Genomic DNA, 20,700 nt, shown 5'->3' with positions numbered 1-20,700 from the left:
AAGTAAGGGTGCAAGTTGAGTATCTGATTTAAAGATTTTACACTACATCGGGGCCTGGGTTTCGGACCAGGCCCATTTAAATTGTAACAAAATCCCAACCCGAGTCGCACCCCTACTCCAAAGGGCATACCTAAGTACTTCAAGGTCCAAGAAGTGGTAGGGCACCCTAAGGAAGTTGCAATTCAATCTAGGATTCTCTCTTCCAAATTCACCCTAGCCACACCAGCTCATGTCCATATTTACCTTCAGGTTTAGATGATGATGATGATTAAATTAGTTCATTTGTCATGGTAAATGTGCATTACTAGTGTAGAGAACCTAGGAGTTAGGCCATTTATTGTATTATACGAGTCTAGGCTCTGTTGTACATTATTTATTTTCTTTTTTCTTCATTGTTACCTTGTATGGGCAATTTTGAAATTGTACAGTTTCCTATACATAATTATAAACATGTTTGACTCTATGGGGTGGAGGTCAATCACTTTTGACACCCCATAAGTATTTTCTCTTCTTCTGGCTGCTTATTTGCATAGAACCAGGGTTTGATTGTCATGGTATCAGAGCAGGTTGGTCACTTCAATATATCCAACCTTTGAAGACATTAGGAAACCTCCCTTGGCTTCTGCAATTCACTCAAGGATTTTTCCAGGAACTTTTATATTTTTCTTTTTTGTAAGGAGTTCCAAAGGTTGCTCTATCGATTTTTGGTGCACCAACTTTTTTATCCATCAAGGCAGATTTTAGTCTATATTGTTTATCTCTACCATCCAAAGTTGTTAGACTTGAAACCAGAAGAGTTAGAGCCACCTCAATCCTCTTTTTCAATCTATGAAGGCTGATCTATGATCAGGTGGTCATACAAGGATGGAAGCCTATTTTCAGACCTATATTTGTGACACCACTAGACCGGTTTTTATGAAATCTGTTTCTTCATTCTTTTTTGGAGTTTCAGTGTAGACAACTTTCCAAACAGATCAAAAAAGAAGTTTAGACAACTTTCTATACTGATCAAAAAAGAAGTGTAGACTAATTCAACAAAAATAAGAAGTGTAGACAACTTTCTAGCCAGTGATTGTGACTTCTAAGAAGACTGAAATTATTTTAGTGGAGCTTAATAGCTCCAACTTTGGTGGTGGAAATTTCACTTTGACTTTTGGTTTTTCTGGAAGGTTATTTGGACGACACAATTTCACAACCTAAAGAAACTAAAGCTAAGGCATTTCAACAGTGGAAATCTGACAACAACAAGTTTGTTTCATGGATATTGAGTTCAATTGATTCTAGTACTGCTATACCTATGAGGAGAATGAGAAGAACACGTGAGTATATACTTACTTTGCAAAGGCATATCATCAATCCAGCCTCTCAAGACAATACCAGAATGAAGCAGAGTTTTTTGCTTATTGCTAGGGTGACAAGAAGATTCAAGAATATTACTCCAGGTTTGTTGATCTATGGGCTGAATACAATTACAAGATAGCTCACATTGATGAATTGGACTCTATTGAAGGTGCAAAACATTTGCAAAAACATTTTGAGAGGAGAAAGGCAGACCAATTTCGTATGCGTCTTAGGTCAGAATATGAGATCATTTGGTTTAATATTTTGAGTAGGGGAACACATCCAGACCTAGATTTAACAAATTTTCTTCTTAGCAAACAAGGGTAAAAAACCTGCATAAAGAGATCTCTCCCACATCCAATGCTATGAATGCAAAGAATTTGGCCATGTTATGCCTCACTGTTTGAAGAAAAAATTTATACGTACTATAAGTCTATAAGCAACACAGATACATCATTCTAGAATGCCCCGTCAAACCTGCAAAGGTAACCTAGAGGAAAACCAACCTTGGGCATATCAAGCAACTAAGGTGCAAACTACAAAGACAGCTTTTGCTAAGGCTGCGTTTGGAATCGGTGTAAAACTCTACACCAGTTTGATTTTGTCCGCGTTTGGAATCATGATTGACGTAAAACTCCAATCCAGTTCAGTTTTGCATACATTTGGGTGAAGTGGAGTTTTACATCGATATCAAACATTTTACAATCTTCACCCATCGTGTTTTTCAAAAAGAAACGGTCACTTTCACAGTTCAGTGTAAAACGTCATCAGTGTACTTTTACACCAAAGATGTTTTACATTGATTCCAAATGCAGCCTAAGGGTAATTCTTTTGTAAAGGGTGATTCTTCTACATCTTTTGACGAGGAAAGATGCATCAATTGGTATAATCTACTATTTCTTCTTCCTTTTCTACTATTGGCCTATTTGGTAAGTTTTCAGGTTATTTTCCTATCATCATGTCTGGATCATTAATTTTCGTGTCTCTACCCATATGATAAGGAGCATATCCTTACAACTCCAACAATTTGTTTTCTCCTAATCACAAACTTATAAGTATTGCTAATAGTGATAAAATTGACATTGTTGGTTGTATCAATTTGTCTCTTCCCCTTCCCAAACTTCTTTTTCTCTCTTCCTAAAACTTTCTTTTTTCCTAAATTTAGGGGTGAACACTATTCAGTTAAAACCGAAAATTTCGATTTTGGTTTGTTTTTTTTCAGTTTGCTTTTTCATTTTTTGATTAAATCGGTTCAGTTAATTTGGTTTTCAGTTTCGGTTTTTAGCATTAGAAATTCGGTTAACCAAATTTTCTATTATTATATATAATATGTAGTACATAATATATAATAAATTATATATTTATATATTAATATATAATAAAATAAAATTTGATTTCATAGTATATATTTTATAATATATATTATATGTTATAATATATAATAGAGTATATATTATAAAATTCAGTTTTAACCGGAATGACTAAAAATTTTGGTTTTTCTATAATTCAGTTTTGGTTCATTTCTATTTGTTAAGTTGTGGATGATGATAACATTGTTTTTTTATTGTGATAGTTGTTTAATGTTGTTTTCACTGGAATAAGAAAAGCAAATAGAATGCTCCTGGCAACTTTAACAACATGATGGTTTTTCTCTCTACTACATTTTATTGTGGAGTATAGGTACAAAAGCTAGTTGAGAAATACACCTGCAGTAAGTTAAAAAATATAGGAAAAGAAAGAAAGGAAGGAAGAGAAAGGAGAAGAAAGAGATTTCAGTAGTAGGTTGTGGAAGAAGAAAAGTGAAGAGAGAAAATAAGAGTTTGAACCTCTCTCTCTAGCCCCATTGATCTCTTTTATTAACTTAATTCTAAAATTAAGTACAATTACCTGGATGCCCTTAATGAGGTGGCCAGCACTAAAGAAACAATTAAAGAAAACAAAAAAACGGCCCATAACCTTAAACACTACTTAAAAGAAATAAAAAACACTACGGTCCATTCTCACTACACTCCCCCTCAAGCTGAGCATAGATGTCAATCATGCCCAGCTTGCTTATATAATGTTGAAGCTTTGCCTTTGGAACTCCCTTAGTTAGAAAATCTATTAGTTGCTCTTCTAATGCAATGAAAGGAAGGGACACCGCTCCTGAAGCCACTCTCTCCCGTATAAAGTGTCTATCTACCTCAATGTACTTAGTTCTATCATGCTGAACCAGGTCATGAGCAATGCTAATAGTAGCCTGGTTATCACAATACAACATCAATGGCTCATCACAAACACTCAACACCCATCTCATCAAGGAGAGATCTAAGCCATAACAACTCAGAAACCCCATGGGCCATAGCCATACTCTCCTTCAGTTGAAGATCTAGCAACCACTAACTACTTTTTACTTCTCCAAGAAACAATATTTCCGGCCACCATAGCACAATAACCTGATGTGGATCTCCTATCATCTATATTTCCTGCTAAGCAACATTTGTATATGCTTCTACCTTCATATGGATGTTTAGCAAACAATATACCCTTCCCAGGGGTTCCCTTAAGATAGCATAACACCCTTTCTGCAGCAACCATATGCGTCTCTAGGAGCATGCATGAACTGGCTAATGACACTCACAGCATATGAAATGTCTAGACGAGTCATCCATAGATAAAGAAGTTTCCCCAATAATCTTTGAAACACTCCCCTGACAAAAGTTCTCCATTATTAACTGAGAGTTTATGATTCATATCTGTTGGAAAACGTGGGGTTACTGGTTCAGATCTAAAAATAGAATTGTATATATTCCTAGGATTGTGGAAGGATTGATTTAGAAAGTTTTTTCTTTCTATAGATTTATTTCTATTTTTGTACTTTCTATTTCCTCTTCTTTCTATTTTTTCTTCTTTCTATTTTCTTTTCTTTCAATTTTCCTTTCTTTCTATTTATTGCGGCAGCTTACTGTATAAATATGCCCATTGGCAATAGAATGAAACATATCAGTATTCTACCATTCCAAAACAATATCAATAGAGGGAAAGGCAGGTTTAGCACCAAGTTTTCCAATCTCAATAAGAAGATCCAACACATACTTCCGCTGAGAAATAAAGATTCCTTCTTTAGACCTAACAACTTCAATGCCAAGAAAATACCGCAACTCCCCCAAGTCTTTGATCTCAAGTTCAGAACTGAGAAACATCTTGAGAGCACTAACTTCTTCTGTATCACTACTAGTAACCACAATGTCATCTACATAAACAATAAGGAAAGTCACCAGGGTCCTAGATCATGGTTTGAGCACTTCAAAGATGTTATTGTGGTTCATGCCTATATTTAGTGCTCTTCTAATCATTCGTTATTTGTACGCCGACAAGCACATAGGATTACTATTCTCTTGTTAAGTGTTATATGTGGATGATATTTTGATAATAGGAGATGATGAAGGTATAGCCAAATTCATGTCTTTTTTAACCGATACTTTCATATAAAAGATTTGGGGCCATTGACTTAAATCTTAGGATTTGATGTTTATAAAAGAGATCAGGATTACTTTGTCAATTGGTAGAAGTATACACCAAACTTGCTTAAGTTAGCCAAGCTTGTAGATGATAAACAAGCTAGTGCACCTTCAGAGATGAATATCAAACTTTCTCAATCAGATGGATCCTTAATTCCAGATGCAACTTAAGATCGACAACCAGTTGGGTCTCTTATCTACTCACCTCTGACTCAGGCTTGATATATCTCAACAATACAAGTTGTGGCCCTCGCCAACCACATTTGACTGCTTTGTATCAGATACTTAGATAAGTTTGTGGTACTAATGTACTATGTCTTGAGGATTGTTCTTTTCTTCCTCATCCATTCAGTTGAAGTCTTATGCCAAAGTTGATTAGGCTAGTTGCCCAAACAGATGATGTTCTACCACTAGATGATGTTTATTCATGGGTGATTCTCTTATCTTCTAGAAATGCAAGAAGCAAAAAACGATTTCAATGTCTTCCATACACATAGAAGTTGACTGTCACTTTGTGAGAGAGAAGGTGCTCAATGGAGTAATAAGTACTGCATATGTAAACATACGAAACCAATGGGCAGACCTGTTTACTAAGGGGTTGAGTCGGGGATGAGTGGATTACATTTGTGACAAGCTGAGACTATATGATATATACTCATGAGTTTAAGGGTCTGTTTGATTGCTGAGAAAAGGATGAGAAAAGGGAATATTCCCGAATGATTCTCCCTTTCTTGTGTTTGTTTACGGGTAAACAGTGTTTTGGGATGAGAAACATGAGGGACGTGGGATCCCAAAATTAAGTGAGCGGGGTCGCACCAAAACAGTGCGACCCCGGTGAGAAAAGAAAAGGTTGAGAAAATATCTCGAGTTTGTCAGAGCAAGAAGTCAAAGGCACCGACGGAAAGAGAGAGGGAGAGATGGAACACGAAAGTTGCAGAGGAGTTAAAGCAGTGTTAAATCTTCTACCGAACTCAATCTCGATCGCTTATCACCCCCACTTTGGGCCCCATGATGATCTTATGCTTCTTGAAATCAACGAGAAGTTGCTTCCTGATATCCTTTACAACAGGTAATCGCAATGAGTTTTCAACTCTTCAAATTCGATTTTTTAGGTTTCATCCATATTTCTTTTCTGTATCTCTGCAATTTCTTCGACTTGGGTTATGATTCAGTATTCAGTTCTAAGGTTCTTTATTTGTAGAGTGAGTCTACGAGGTCAATCCGACGAAGAAGTTGTTCTTTGTACGCTGTCCAAGACTTATGCCATCAAGTTCGTCGGAACCACCAATTATGTGTTCCTCGTTCCTCCATCAGATCCGTCAGAGTCGAGTGAGACTGCTAGCGAGAGGCCAGTGGTTGCATCAGTACTCAAAGTGACACTTGGAATTATGGAACTTGTGGAAGTTGCTCCCAAGCCAGTGGAAGTTGTTCTGAGTATGCTTTTGCACAATGCGAGCTCTTTCAGCATACCGGATTTGTCTGCCTTAAGGATTTGGCTTGGATTTTCAACATTCTTCAGTCTAATATATATCATTATAGGATTCACGTTGTCCCTTAAAGATGGAGTTCAACATCCCTTGAAGAAGAATACAAGTTACAGAGATGTTTAACTTCGATCATTTGGATTGCCTTTCTTAGGTAACAACCTTTCGAGTGAGGAGTGAAGTTCTAATCGCAGGAATGTTTCTCACTATCTCCTCATTCCATCGTTTTTTTCTTCGTTGGTTCGAAAAAGATCAACTCATATAAAATTTCTACCTTTGTTGTTATTTTATTTATAATGCTTTTGATTGATACTACATATATGCTGGAAACAAGAATTGCAAATGGAAAAACATTATGTTTTGGATATCCAATTTCATTAGCAATCTCATTATGCTTATGTTATTCAACTTGTTTGCATTGTACTTACCATATTTAAGCCGCACATTGTTTAGAGGGATTCTCAAATTGTTATTTGATCGGATGAGTAGGAAGCTAGGAAGGCCTTGGAGGCCCAGTTATCAGATTAGGCATAGTATCTATTTGTAAGATTGAACCCCCTATTTAAATGGGTTTCAAGATCTGCCAAGTTGATGGCTGACAGCCTTGCTTTGGGTGGGTGGTGACTGATAATGAATTGTATTTGGGTTCTACATGATTGTCTGTTTATATCTTTTGTATGGGTCTTTTTTTTAATGGTAAATTAACTAAGAAATTAATTTGGCATGAGTAGAATAATTGAAATACTGGGGAGCTTGTGATAAACCAACATTGTTTCTGTTTTTTTAATGTTTTTTTTAGTTGCATTTTGGATTTGTCATCAAATATGATTTCTCAACGATTAACTTATATTTCCTAGGCTTTGCATTTATATTACATATCAAATTAGGTAAGGTGATATAAAACAAATGACGTATGCCTTTATTTATCTAGTGTATTTGAAAGCTTCCAGTTGGATGACTGTTTTCTGCTTTTCCTGTTTTTTCCTTTGTTTGGTGTTTTCTGTCTTACATTCCACAATTTTCTCATTCTTGACAGAGTAAAAGAGCATCTGTATGCTGGAGTTTCCACCAGAAGAGAACATCAAGAAGTGTCTTCTCTAGCAGAATTGGAATAGGAAATTGTTATCCAGGGAAATCTCTGGGAGCTATCAAATTGCTTTATGTGGATACCATCAATCCACAATGCCGGGGTTACCTTTGGTGGCTAGTGAAACTACGTATGCTCTATATTTGAACCTATCTTGTTGTTTTATGTCATTCTATCAATAATTAAATAACAATATATTTAGTATAGAAATAAGAAGGAATCATGGATAATACACGGTAATAGCAGTAAAAAGTCTGCTATGGTATGAACACTACATGAAAACATCCAATCAACCCTAGCTTTGCAAAATTATTTGCTTAATTGTTAGGCTTCCTGGAGAGCAGAAAGAAATAATATGTTCATTGACTCATTGCTGGTACATCAATGCCTCTGTATTGAAATCTTGTACATCAATGGGAATTGAGAAAACAAGGAAAGCTTCTCCTAATACTCAAAGGAACTGGGGGACTTCTGACAACCTTAGCTTTTGGGGTAGGTGCTTCTATGTCCTATGATTAGTTATGTACTGTAAAAGTTTAATTATGTCAAATATTTTGCAAATTCTCTTCCTTAATTATCTTTGTTTTTCATCTTAAAAAAGAAATGATGTTTATTTTTTCATATTGTATATTCTAGTTATCATGACCTTCCTTGTTCAAAATAATGTCACACTCATAAAATCATTGAGTACATTTTTAACTGTATCTTTACCTTCTTATCCTCTTGGTATTCGTCCATTTTTACAGTGCCAAATAAGAGATGGGCATTCTTTGAGACCAAGGACTAGCTTTTGTATCCTGCTTGGTACAAAGTAATGTCCCACTCCCTTTATGTGCATTGTCATGATGGATACCTGATTCTAGTACTTCCAATATTGAATCAGTTTTCTCAATTTGGTTCTGATATTCCCAGCCTCTCTGGCACTGTGCTACTTCTAGTGCAAGACTTGTGGTTGTTAGTATTCTTCCAACATGTATGTTGCTGTTTTGTTGTTTTGGATTCTAATTTCTAAGCAGGATTTGCATTCTTGGATATAAGGGAAGTACTGCACTTGGACTAAGGTAGCAAAATTCTATGGAGATTCCTGCACAGAGATGTGAAATAAAGAAACATGGAGAAAACTTAGATAATTATGAGCTAGTGTTAATAAAGAAATATTTAAGCACTAGTAAACAAGAGACAGGAATGGTGAAAAATAGGCTGAGGATAGTGTGAGCCCTCTGAGTTTAGCTATTAGAAATGGAAGGAGTGTTAGAGTGTTAAAAATTGAAGTACAAATTTGCATCAGATAAAGGGTCTTTTTTTTTTTAATTTTTGTAATAAAGGGTCTTTCCATGTGGTTCTAATAGTTTTAACCTGAATCTAATGAATTGTGGATTTTCTGGAAATTGATATAATTAAGTAGCACTAAGATTTTCTTTTGCATGTTGGAGGCATGAAGACCGAATCCAGTCTGTCATTGGGGTTTTTGGTTGCTTCAAGAGACATTTAAGTTTATCTTTCAATCTAATATTTTTAAAGGCCAAAGTCATAATTGAGCTGGTTGGGCTTGGAGAGGTGTGAGATTTAGTCTGGGAGGACATGCTAGTGGATGAGCCGGCATCATTTCTCAATTCCCAAAAGTTAGCCCCACCTGACAAACCATTCAAACTTCTTCATCTCTTCTCCTCCACCTTGATGTAGAACAAGTTGCTGAAAAGTTTTTAGAGGCCTAGGATCACAAAGAAAAGAAGAAAAGAGGCCAAAACAGGTGCTGAATCTTCAAATGTCCATAATTTTTGATCCAGGCATCCATTTTTGACATGTCATTAGTCAAAATGATAGTCTTTATGAGCACTACATGCTGACAAGTTCCATCATTTTGGTCTCCAAATGGGGGATTTTTCTAAAAACTTTCATTTTATGGTAAGCTTTGGCATCCTTTTCATTTTAGTTTGTTATGAGTCTGAGTTTGATTAGAAAGTCGTCTTTTAGTAAAATACAATGTTTTGGAAAGATTTAGCCCAATTAGGGTTTTATTATTTTTACTAATTTTACTATTGTAGGAAAGTTGGGAGTGCCTATAAATAGACCATTGTACAAGCTCAATTTCAGTGAATTGAATACAGTCTCTTTTGAGATTTCATTACTTTCTCCTTTGAGGTTCATCTGGGATGAGGACAATGATGTTCAAGGTATGCCTCAAGGTGTTTTAGAGTTAAAAAATTGACTAAAATACATTCCCCTTAATGTTTATGTGTTTCTTCCTTTTTTCACTCGTATATTATCAGTTCTAGAAAGGTTTCTCTATGGTGTATTCTCATTCTAATAATTCTTCTGTTGTTTGTAGGGGATAAACACCCCTGCTAGGGATTACAACATTCCGGGATCAAAAGCAAGCAAGATATTTACTACTATAGGGGCAGCTGCAAATCTTATTTTTTCCTTCAATACAGGAATGCTTCCAGAGATACAGGTACCCCCCCCCAAAAAAAAAAAACAAAAAAAAAAATACACACACATACAAATTTCAAATGGTCTGAAGTGACTTTAGGTTCTTGTCAAATGATTAAAAACATGATTGTATGGTAGAAATAGGTTTATAGTTTCTTAAACAGAAAAGCAAAACCTTTTACTTGTGTTAATGCTCCTTATATACGTTTCTTATAGTGTCACAAGGACTTGATGGCGAGTCAGGTCCACCCAGGATTATAAAAATTGTTCCCACAAGTGTCTATCTATGGTTGAATTGGGAGGTTGGTTTTAATTGCTTTTTGAATATAGATTGTTTAATTTTGAGTGTTGTAATCTGTCTTTAGTTTAATAAATTCTCTGTGTTTCTATTATAAAAAACTTTTATCTGTTCGTGAATTCTTACATTTTGTACTTTATTCCTGTAACAGGCCACAGTTAAACAGCCTGTTGTCAGAAACATGCAGAAGGCACTCAAAATGGATGAAGAAAATTCCTGCTGGGATGTCTGCAAGCTTTGAGATGTTGGAAGGGGAAGTGTTGGTAGAGAGACTTGGAGTTGAGACATGGATCCATGCCTTCAGTGTTTCATCTCTGCCCTCCACTCCTGCTGATCGTTTTGTATATTTTTTGGGTCCATTTTGTATATTTTTTGGGGATGCATTGGCAATTTGATTGTTGTCCCTTTTTTTTTTGCGATGGTCAATCTACTTAGGTGGAATAATTGGTTATATTTTACCACAAATGGATTTATTGGTATATGGATGATTATGACTACATGGAATGAATAGGTTGAACTATTGGCATTGATGAACTAATTACAGGTTAAAGACAAATTCAAATGATTTATTGATGTATGTATGACTTTTTGAATGAAATATGTTATTGAATGCAACTTCTTTGATGTACCAACAGGTCCAAATAATAGAGCAATTTTAGTTTATAGTAGACTATTTTATGAATGCATGCACAGGTTTTTTATGGATGAGTACATTGAGTAGACCTATGAACAAATTATATGATGAATGAGCAGGTCCAAATAATTAAGCATTTCTTACTCTTTTTAAGTAAAATTTTTGAATGAGCAAGTTTAATAACACTATCATGCCACGTGGCAAGTTCAATCATATGTGTCATACATTTGGCGGGTGCAAGTTGTCATAAAAGTAAATTACATGCATTTTTTTAGTTGAGAAAAATTTTCTCAGCAAACAAACACTAGAAAGTGAATTTTCTCACAAAAATTTTCTCTGCAAACAAACACATTAAAACTAACTGAGAAAATAAATTTTCCTTTTCTCATCCCATCCTTTCTCAGCAATCAAACAGACCCTAAGGGGTGGTGTTAGAGTCAACTATATAGGGGTAGTTTTGTCTTTTCAGTATATTATTAGTGTGATGTAATGTCTATTATGTTCAAGTTTAAGTTATATGTCCCATACTTAATTAGGGGCATAAGAGTCTTTATGTACTTAATTAAAAACGTATAAATACAATCTGGCCGACTAGAGAATAGTCTTCTTCTCTAGATTGAACCAGTTTTCTCCTCCTCCTCCTCCTCCTCCTCCTCCTCCTTCTTCTTCTTTCTCTCTTCTCTCTTTCTTTTGTCTTTATTCTCTGCTAAGCTAGGGCTGAAACCAGTACAGATTTGTTCTGTAACAACCAACATCTTCACCAAGGCTATGATTCAATCTCAACATCTTTTTTCTTTTTGAGAAACTGACACTTATGTCTTCACATCAATTTAAAGGGGAGTGAAGAAAATTTGGGAGTTAAAGACTTTTATTGTATTATATAAGTATAGGTAGGGATGTCAATGGGTTAGGTTAAATGGTAAACCCGGCTTGACCCGACCCTATAGGGTCATGTTAGGGTCAAGTATATTCAGTTTAGGGTCGGGTTAGGGTTTTGGTTCTTCAACCCGAGTCGGGTTCAGATTTTGGCTGGTCGTCCCAACGGGTCATGATACCATGCATATATAAAAAGTATACTTGTAATTTTTTGACTTCTAACTATATAGCCTTAAAATTTAAGTCTTTAAGATTTATTTACATATTGATTTTGGTTTTCTTCTTGTTTTAAATGGGAAAAGTGACATTAAAATCTATAAACAATTTCCTAACTTAAATTAATGGATTTTATGTCTTCAAAACATGTTTAAAACATGCAAATGAAATGGTATGGTCTGGTCAGGTTGGTATTGGTTTAGACCCTATAGGGTTGGGCCGGGTTTGGGAATCATGCATTTTATAGTTGGGCTGTGAATCGGGATCGGGTTGTCGCACTAGAGAGTCGGGTTAGGGTTGAGGCAAATCCGTGCCGAACCCAACCTGTTGACATCCCTAAATATAGGCCTTTTTTTGATAAATGATTGAAATTTTATTCAAGAAATTCAATAAGATATTACAATATACCCTGCCCAAAGGAGGGGCACAAGCCGGTGCCTCTCCACAACAACAACAATGTACTACCTCAGACTAGTAACAAAAAATTTACAAAGCTGCCCAGAACAAACGTTCCCTTGATACCCCTTGTTTAGCTAACCCATCCGCTATGGTGTTAGCTGTTCTACCCACCCACTAAAAATTAACATTCATGTTCCTTGAGAACCATTTAGCTTTCCTCATAATATCCCTGTAGCACCAAATCACTAACCCATCCACTAAGTATAGGCCCTTTTGCACATTATTTATTTCTTTTTTCTTCATCATTGCCTTGTATGGACAATTTTTGTAATGGTACAGCTTTCTACACATAACCATGAAAAATGCTTGGCTCTTTAGGGTATTTTCTCTTCTTCTTGTAGCTGTTTACCTGTTTGCATGGAACCCTAGTTTGGTTGTCAACTAGTAGGATGGTACTCCCATAATAGTTGGTGGAAAGCAATGTACAATGAAGATTATGTCAAGAACAGAAGTAACATATTGTGATCTTGAGCCAACTACTACAAAAAAATATGGAAAGAAAAGTTAGGAAGTGAAACAAAATAAACTAAAAAGAAATTGCTTACCGGATCACTTCTAAAGAAGACCAACGATGTGCGTGTTAATATAAACCATCTTTTCTTCCATGATGTCCATCCTATTCCTACATGTAGGAAATTGCAAAGCGTTAATCATTAACAAAGTCATAACCCTAACAACTAGAATAGCAGAATGAAGTGTATCAACAACCCAACTCCACATGTTCAAAACAATTGATAATTTTTCCATTGAAACTTTACGGTTATTGCTTAAGTGAGGAGTAAACAGAATTACAAAAATGAAAAAAATATATATAAACAATAAGCTTGCATGTCAGAAATGTTGAATACCACCACTCAAGTTGATCAAAGAGAATCTCCATGTAAGAATGTATTGATTAACTATAACAATAAGCAAAGGTGAATAAGTGCAATAAGCAAGTAAAGAAGCAAAAGTTCTATGCATGTAAAAACCCTTGCATGGGATTGCTTTTGGTGAACAATTGAAAAAATATGCTGGAGTCTTCTTTTATTTGTAGGACATGGGTTGTTTTGAGCGAACTGTATGCCTTTTGATGTAGCACTACCTTGTCCTCTCTTTTTTGTACATTATAATCTTGTTTTTGCTCAAAAATTTTCTTTTGTTATATTAAAAGAGTTGAAAAACTAAAGATCAAAATAATTGCTGCCAAAAAATGATAGGGCTACAACTCCTAAAAGGGGCATAAAAGGCAGTAAGATGGACATATTCAAGTATACTGTAGTCATATACATAAGAGGAAAAGAAAAGAAAATTTTAAATTTCCAATAGAAAGTAAAGTTGCAGGTTATGATGAGTTGATCACAAACAGAAATGAAGTAGTTGACTCAGTTCTTCTCAAGCTTTGCACAAGGAATTTGATAACATTCTGAAATGGAATTCATCTTTTACATTGCCCTAGTTCCATTTGGAGTGAGTGTATTATTAGTTAGGTGAAAAAGGATCTAGGAGTTTATCTCTGTAATCATTCATGGAGAGAAAGAGAGACGAGAGAGAGAAAGAGAAGAAGAGGAAGATACGATTGAGAGAAAAAGAAAAACATACTCTTGGCTGCCGCCAGTTCATTATTTATATTAACTTAATATAAAAAGAATGGAAATTACAAGTATGCCCCTGGCGGCACTCCCTAGAAACAAACTAATAAGAAAAAAAGAAAATAACTAACTGACAGCATCTTAAGAGGACAACCCACTAACAACAACTATAAAATAACAATTAAATAATCCTCGCAACACTCCCCCTCAAGTTGGGCTGAATATGTTTATCATGCCCAGCTTGTCACATAACTGATTGTGCCGCGAGTATGGAAGCCCTTTTGTGAGGACAACAACGAATTGTTCCTTGGAGTTGACATAAAGGATGCAAATTTCCCTTTTTTCCAATTTTTCCCTTATGAAGTGTTTGTCCACCTCAATGTGCTTGGTCCTCTCATGTAGGACAGGGTTACTGGCGATGTTTATGGCTGCTTTGTTGTCGCAGTAAAGAGACATAGAATTATGAACAACAACTCCAAGCTCCCCTAGAAGATTCTTTAGCCAAAAAACTCCAGCCACCCCATGTGCCATAGCTCTATATTCAGCTTCAGCACTTGACCTTGCTACCACACTTTGTTTCTTGCTTTTTCAAGTCACTAGATTTCCTCCCACAAATATGCAATACCCACTCGTGGACTTTCTGTCATCCATAGCACCTGCCCAATCAGCATCTGTAAAGACTTCCACCTTTAGGTGATTATGTTTACTGAATAGTAGACCTGTTCCGGGATACTTTTTCAAGTATCTAAGAACTCTCTCTGCTGCCTCCATGTGTGGTTTCTTAGGAGAGTGCATGAATTGGCTTAGAACCCCAACTGAATAGGCAATGTCTGGACAGGTCATGGACAAATAAATCAACTTTCCCACTAACGTTTGGAACTGTTTCATATCTTTCGGAGGTTCACCATCACAGTCACCCAACTTGTGGTCAACATCCATGGGAGTATCTGCTAGGGTTTCTCTGTCTTCCACGTCCAAGAAATCAAAGAAGGAAAAGAGGACGAAGCAGGTTCAAATAGGAGAGACCGAAATTCTTTTATAGCCCCAGAACCTTGCTCTGATACCATGTAATCATTCATGGAGAGAGAGAGAGAGACGAAAGAGAGAAAGAGAAGAAGAGGAAGATACGATTGAGAGAAAAAGAAAAAACATACTCTTGGCTGCCGCCAGTTCATTATTTATATTAACTTAATATAAAAAGAATGGAAATTACAAGTATGCCCCTGGCGGCACTCCCTAGAAATAAACTAATAAGAAAGAAAGAAAATAACTAAACGACAGCATCTTAAGAGGACAACCCACTAACAGCAACTATAAAATTACAATTAAATAATCCTCACAACAATCTCTATTTTGAAATTCTTAACAGAGGCCTTCTACCTCACATTCCATACAAAATTGAGTCTTTAGATTTAATTGGATTCAACTTCAAAGTCTTTCGTTAAAGTACTCTTTCTTTCTTTTCCCTTTCATTGGCGTAAACATTGAAAGCTTTCTTGTGGAATAAAGGGGAAAGCAGGAATACAATGGAAACTGCAGGCTTGAGATGACCTAAAGGCTGGTAATTTGTAAACTATAAGCACATACCAAGTTGAAAAAGAAACAAAGCATCACTACGTGATACTATACATGGAGGGAAGCTTGATGGTACAAAATGGATTTAGAAACCCCACATCTTAGCAAGACCATCTTTTAGAGCATTAGTCAACTTAGGCATCAATTGAGTAGGGCTGCAAATGAATCAGATATTGATCCACAATTCAAATTAAAATCATATTCAATTAAGCCAGATTCAGATATCCGATCAGACTAATCAAATCAAATTCGAACCAAGAAAGATGATTTGTTTAACAATTGGATCGAATTCAGATTGGCCTTGATTCAATCTGTTAACATTCAATTCAATTATATATGTTGACCTTAGTGCAATGGTTTGGGTTGCTCCATTGCAACCTAGGTGACCAAGGTTCAAATCTTGGTCGCAGCCTCTCTATATGTGCAAGGGTAAGGTTGTGTACATCTCTCTCTCTCTCTCTCTCTCTGATGCTTGCCTGAAGAATTTGAATCTCCTCTAGGATACAAGAAAGAAGCTTTGAGAGAAACGAGTGAAGAGAAAAGAGAAGAGTATTGGAAACTGAAGGTGGAGTTTGAAGATACTTTAAGAAAGAAAGAAATATCTTAGAGACAAAAATCAAGGTGTAAATGGCTTTAGGAGGGGGATGGAAACACAAGATTCTTCCACTCTTTAGCAAATGGGAGGAGAAAGAAAAAACTTTGTAACAAGTGTGGAAGTGGATGGAGTTGAGATAAGAAGAGGAGGAGATTGTTAAGGTGTTTATGGACCACTTTAAGAGCATATTTTGCAGAATGGAATACATGAAATCACTGATTTGGATTAGGATAGGGTGACAGACAATCAATCAATTGCATTGGAGAGTGCCTTTACCATTAAGGAAATTAGAGAGGTTGTGTTATCCATGTAAAGATCAAAAGCACTAGAGCCATATGGGTTTACTATGGTTTTTTCCAAGAGTGTTGGGAATTTTTGGAAAAGGATTGTCTATCAAAAGAAATTTGGAAAAGGATCTGAAAGAAGTGTTGGATGAGTTTCACCACAAAGGGAAAACTTTTTCCAATTAGCTTGGTGGGTAGCCTGTACAAAATAATAGCAAAAGTTATTTCAGGTAGGTTAAAGAAGGTTTTACCCACAATAATTTCACAAAACTAAGGTGCCTTTGTGGAAGGGAGATAAATTGTGGACCAGATTCTAGTGGCTAATGAATGTATAGCTGAGAAGAAAAGAGGGAAAGGGTTTATTTGTAAGTTGGACTTAGAGAAGGATTATTTGGTCCTTCCTTCTTGGGATTATGGAGAGTTTTGGTTTGGGGGAAAGGTGGAGATCATGGATTAAGGATTGTTTGAGCTCAGTGCAATGTTTATTTCTAACCAACAGGTCTTTTAGAGATTTTCTCCAAACCAAAAGAGGCTTGAGACAGGGTGACCCCTTATCCCCTTTCCTCTTTACCTTGATTGTAGAAGTCCTAAGTTGAATTATCATAAAGGAAAATTTGGATAACCTAATCAGAGGTTGGAGAAGTGGAAGTTACCCACTTGCAATTAGCAAATGATATAACTATGCTTTGTAATGGCTTCAGCCCTAAGTCCCTTAGAAACCTAAAGACCCTTGTCAATTCTTTTGAGCACTTACCTAAATTAAGGATCTACTTGGAGGATAGCTCTCTTGCAAGAGGAAGAAGTCCCTAGAATAGCAGAGTCCTTTGGGGTGTGGAGTCAAAAATTGGCCTTTGGAGTACCTTGGACTTCCTTTAGGAAGAAACCCTATATCTAAGCATTTCTGAAAGCTTGTGCCAGAGAGATTTGCTAAAAAATTGGCACTTGGGAAAAGGAACTACATTTTTTTGGGGGGTGGGAGGATAACTTTGATCAAAGTCACCTTAGCTAATCTTGCCATGTACTTTTTGTCCACCTTCCATATCCCTGAAAAAATTTCTGGGCAACTAGAAAAGTTAATGAGGGACCTCTTGTGGGAATCAAGGGATGGGAAGAAAGACCACATGGTGAAATGGGAACGGGTTAGTAAACCTAAAGAAAAGGGTAGCCTAGGGATGGGAAATTTAACCCAAAAGAATTTAGCCTGAGGTTTTCTTTAGAAAGTGGTAGAATTTGGCACAAGGTAATTGAAAGCATACATGATCAGATGGACAATAGTTGGGATGCAAAGGTAACTTCCAATGTAACTTCAAAATCCCCCTAGAAAGCAATTTATGAGGTATATCCTTCCTTTGTGAATCTCATACTGTATGATGTGGGAAATGGTTTGAGAGTCTTGTTCTGGGAGGACCTTTGGATAGGTACACAACCACTAAAGGTCCAATTTCCTGCACTTTATGCACTTTCCTGCTACAAGTTTGAACCCATATCTAAGTTTGTGAACTTCTCTGAATTGAGCCTAAATTGGGATCTTGGATTCAGAAGGGGCATTAGGGAAACAGAATGTGAATCTCTCATTCTTCTTTTGGCCAGTCTTGACACTTTTTTTTTTGGCAAAAAATGTAGAGGACAACAGGGTGTCGCCTATACCTCAAATGGTCTTTTCACTCGTGCTTCCTTTTTTAACTTCTTAGTTTAGCCTTCAACCTTGGGGGTAAATTTCCTGGTAAATGAAATTTGGAGTAAGCCAATCCCTCCTAAAATTCAAGCACTTTGTTGGGAAGCTTTCCTTGGAAAGATTATATCTGTTCAAGTCTGAAGCAGGCATATTATGGGTATGGAGAACTTTGTGGAGGTCAATCGGTGGAGAAGATTTCTAAAGGTGGAGGCGAAAAGTTTTCTGATGGAGGAACTAAAAATCAGAGGACAGACTAGTTTGAGAATCAGGGAAGCTAAGAAGGCTTTAGTACTGCTAGTTGGGTTGGATATGATAGAATGGTTCACAGATTTTGTAGCAAAAGCAAGTGCAAGAGAGAAGGACAGAAGCTGGAAAGAACTCACCACGAAGGTGGGAGGAAGATATCTGGTGGAATGCAGAAGAAATCATAAGGGGTCATTCATAGCTCTCTCTGAGTTTTTTGATAAAAATAGGAAACAACTGGTCTGTTTTCCTGAAGGAAGGAGTCAGGGGTGGATGGAGATAGCATAAGCTCTGAAGGAATTTACATCAAGAGTGAAAGCAGAAAAGAAGAAGGAAGAAGGGGAGATCTCAAGAACAGTAGTCAATCTTGAATGTGCCTCTGCATTAGTACAAACTGGAACTAACGCAGCTCTGGTAGTAACAGCTGAAAGAGGAGATTGGACAAGGAAGCTGATTGTCAAAATTGATAAACCTTCTAGAGGGTGGAAGGAAATTGCTGGTTCTTTGACAAAACATTTGAAGTTGAGAATGGAATATATCCTTACACCCTTTGATATGTGCAAAGCCCTGCTGGATCCACTTGAAAACAGAGTAGGAGTTGAGGCTGTTTGACTACCGGATGATTTTGGCTCGATTAATATCTTCAGGTGGTCCCCTTCTTCTAACCCAAAAGTCTCCTCGATCTCAAATGGGGTGGTGGTGTGTACCGTGGGGTTACCTTTCCATCTTTGGAAGGATGAAGTTGCAGAAGTGATAGCAGTGGTGTGTGGAGCGAAATTGGAAGGTGTTCTGGGGAGATCTCAGGTCTGCAGCTATTTTGTTGAATGGAGTCAAACCCGAGGATATTCCCAGGAAAGTAAATGTGAAGGTGGAAGGTGCTTTCATGGAGGTATGGTTGGCTTCTTCCATGGAAGCCGAACTGTGGAGGGAAGCTAGGAAGGAGGAAGATGCAAAGGTTGAAGATGAAGTCTTGCATGGCAGCAAAGGATTTGAGGACCTGCAAAGAAAGGAAAGTTGTACAAAAAAGGGCGAACAAAACTTGGGAAGTTCAAAAGACTTGCAGAAGATGGAAAGTTTGAATCGTGCGCAACAAGGTAGCTGCTGGGCCTTGACATATCTTATGCCCATGCAATTACAAGTGGCCTATCCCAAATCAGCTACAACTTCTTTTCTGCGAGAAGATCAGAAAGAATTAGGAGAATATGCTGAAAATGGGAAGATTAAACAGTTGGGCCAAAAGGAAGAAAATAAAACTAGGTTTGGTGAGCCCAGAACTCTAAAAGTTGGGCCGGCCAAATCGGAAGCAGTGGATTATTGGGCGTTTTAAAAAAGGCCCATATAAAAGATCAGGGGCAGAAGCTTTAAATGGGTTGCAAAAATTAAGCCCACTTAAGGTGGGTCAGGTGGATACAGAGAGCCCATTTCAGGGGCCCAACCCAAAAGAAAGACACTTAAAAAGGCACGTGACTGAGCATGTGCTACAGACCGAGCAGCGGGAAGAATGAACTATACGCAAGCTGGAGTTCTGAAAAAGTGGATTCCAACGGTAAGATTAGAGAATCTGTCGCCAGAAAAGCGTAACCCAAGGTGTGTTAAACGAAGCGTTTAAGAGGAAAGGAAGGAGCTCTCTGATAATGAAGACTAGCGATTCTGAATCGAATGATTTGGAGAGTCTGGGAAAAATCAATCTCAGCAGATCAAAGGACCTTTCTGAAGAAGATAACTTTGGCACGTAAGTATTATTTCTGGAGGAGGGAACTGATTCTCAAAGTTTTGAGGGAGGCCCGAAGAGCACGATGGAACTGCAGAAGGAAACTACGGTTGGGACTCAGGTTCTGTCTATACTTGCAAGGGAGATTAACTCTTTATCCCAGGAAGAACACCTAAAGCCAGACGGCAGTGGAAGACTAACTCAATTGCGGAAGTTGACAAGTTGTTGATTTCCTATGAAAATTCTCCTAAGCAGATCAGACCACAGGAAACAGGATTAGACTTGCCTCCTTATGCCGGGCCTGATCCCTTGGAAGAAGCTCATTTGGATCCCAACAATGAAGGTACTCTTGTCCTTTCGGTTTTAGGTACTGATGCTTTTCCTGTGGTTGAAACAGATACTCCAGCATCCTGAGAGGAATTTTTAGGCAAGGAGGAGTGAGGGAGAGTTGGAGGTTAAGAAAAAGCGAGAGGAAGAGTTAGAAAGAATATGGGGGCAAATTTGTGCATTATTGGAGGAGTATAAAGCAAAGGAGAAGGGGTTAGATGGTAGGGAACCTGAAGCAAATCCTCAAAACAAGGAGAGTTACAGAAGTTCTAGGTTGGGGGGGAGGTGGGTGAAGTCAGTGGGTCGGTTGAAAAGATAGAGGGGAATGTGAGAAGGAAAAAGAAAAAGAGATCAGAAGTGGAGAGGCTAATATCAGATATAGAGGGTGATA

At 37.1% G+C, this 20,700-nt stretch overlaps 1 protein-coding gene and 1 long non-coding RNA gene across 13 annotated transcripts in view; one reads left to right on the top strand and one right to left on the bottom strand.

The window, feature by feature from the left end:
- Window positions 1-20,700, bottom strand: part of LOC104603773 (rho GTPase-activating protein REN1-like) — a 111,543-nt gene that overhangs the window by 69,577 nt on the left and 21,266 nt on the right. For 7 of the 12 annotated variants that reach the window (XR_016076124.1, XM_010267930.3, XM_010267894.3 and 4 more), the window contains exon 4: window positions 12,874-12,950. Coding sequence is in view for 7 of the 12 variants with exons in the window: in XM_010267930.3 (XP_010266232.1) it covers window positions 12,874-12,950 (77 nt within the window). In the remaining 5 variants the exon portion in view is untranslated. Of the gene's footprint in view, window positions 1-12,873; window positions 12,951-14,152; window positions 14,987-15,818; window positions 19,359-20,700 lie in introns of those variants that run through there. The other 5 variants (XM_088887365.1, XM_088887368.1, XM_088887366.1 and 2 more) reach the window with 4 other exon arrangements.
- On the top strand, window positions 8,506-11,445 carry LOC148791256 (uncharacterized). Its single transcript, XR_016076126.1, has 3 exons — window positions 8,506-9,586; window positions 9,742-9,867; window positions 10,062-11,445. It is a non-coding gene; the product is annotated as an uncharacterized LOC148791256 (long non-coding RNA).

Source organism: Nelumbo nucifera, chromosome 5 (genome assembly GCF_055504915.1).
Source record: "Nelumbo nucifera cultivar China Antique chromosome 5, China Antique-T2T, whole genome shotgun sequence".
NCBI classification, from domain to species: Eukaryota; Viridiplantae; Streptophyta; class Magnoliopsida; order Proteales; family Nelumbonaceae; genus Nelumbo; species Nelumbo nucifera.
This window is presented reverse-complemented; position numbering and strand designations above follow the sequence as displayed.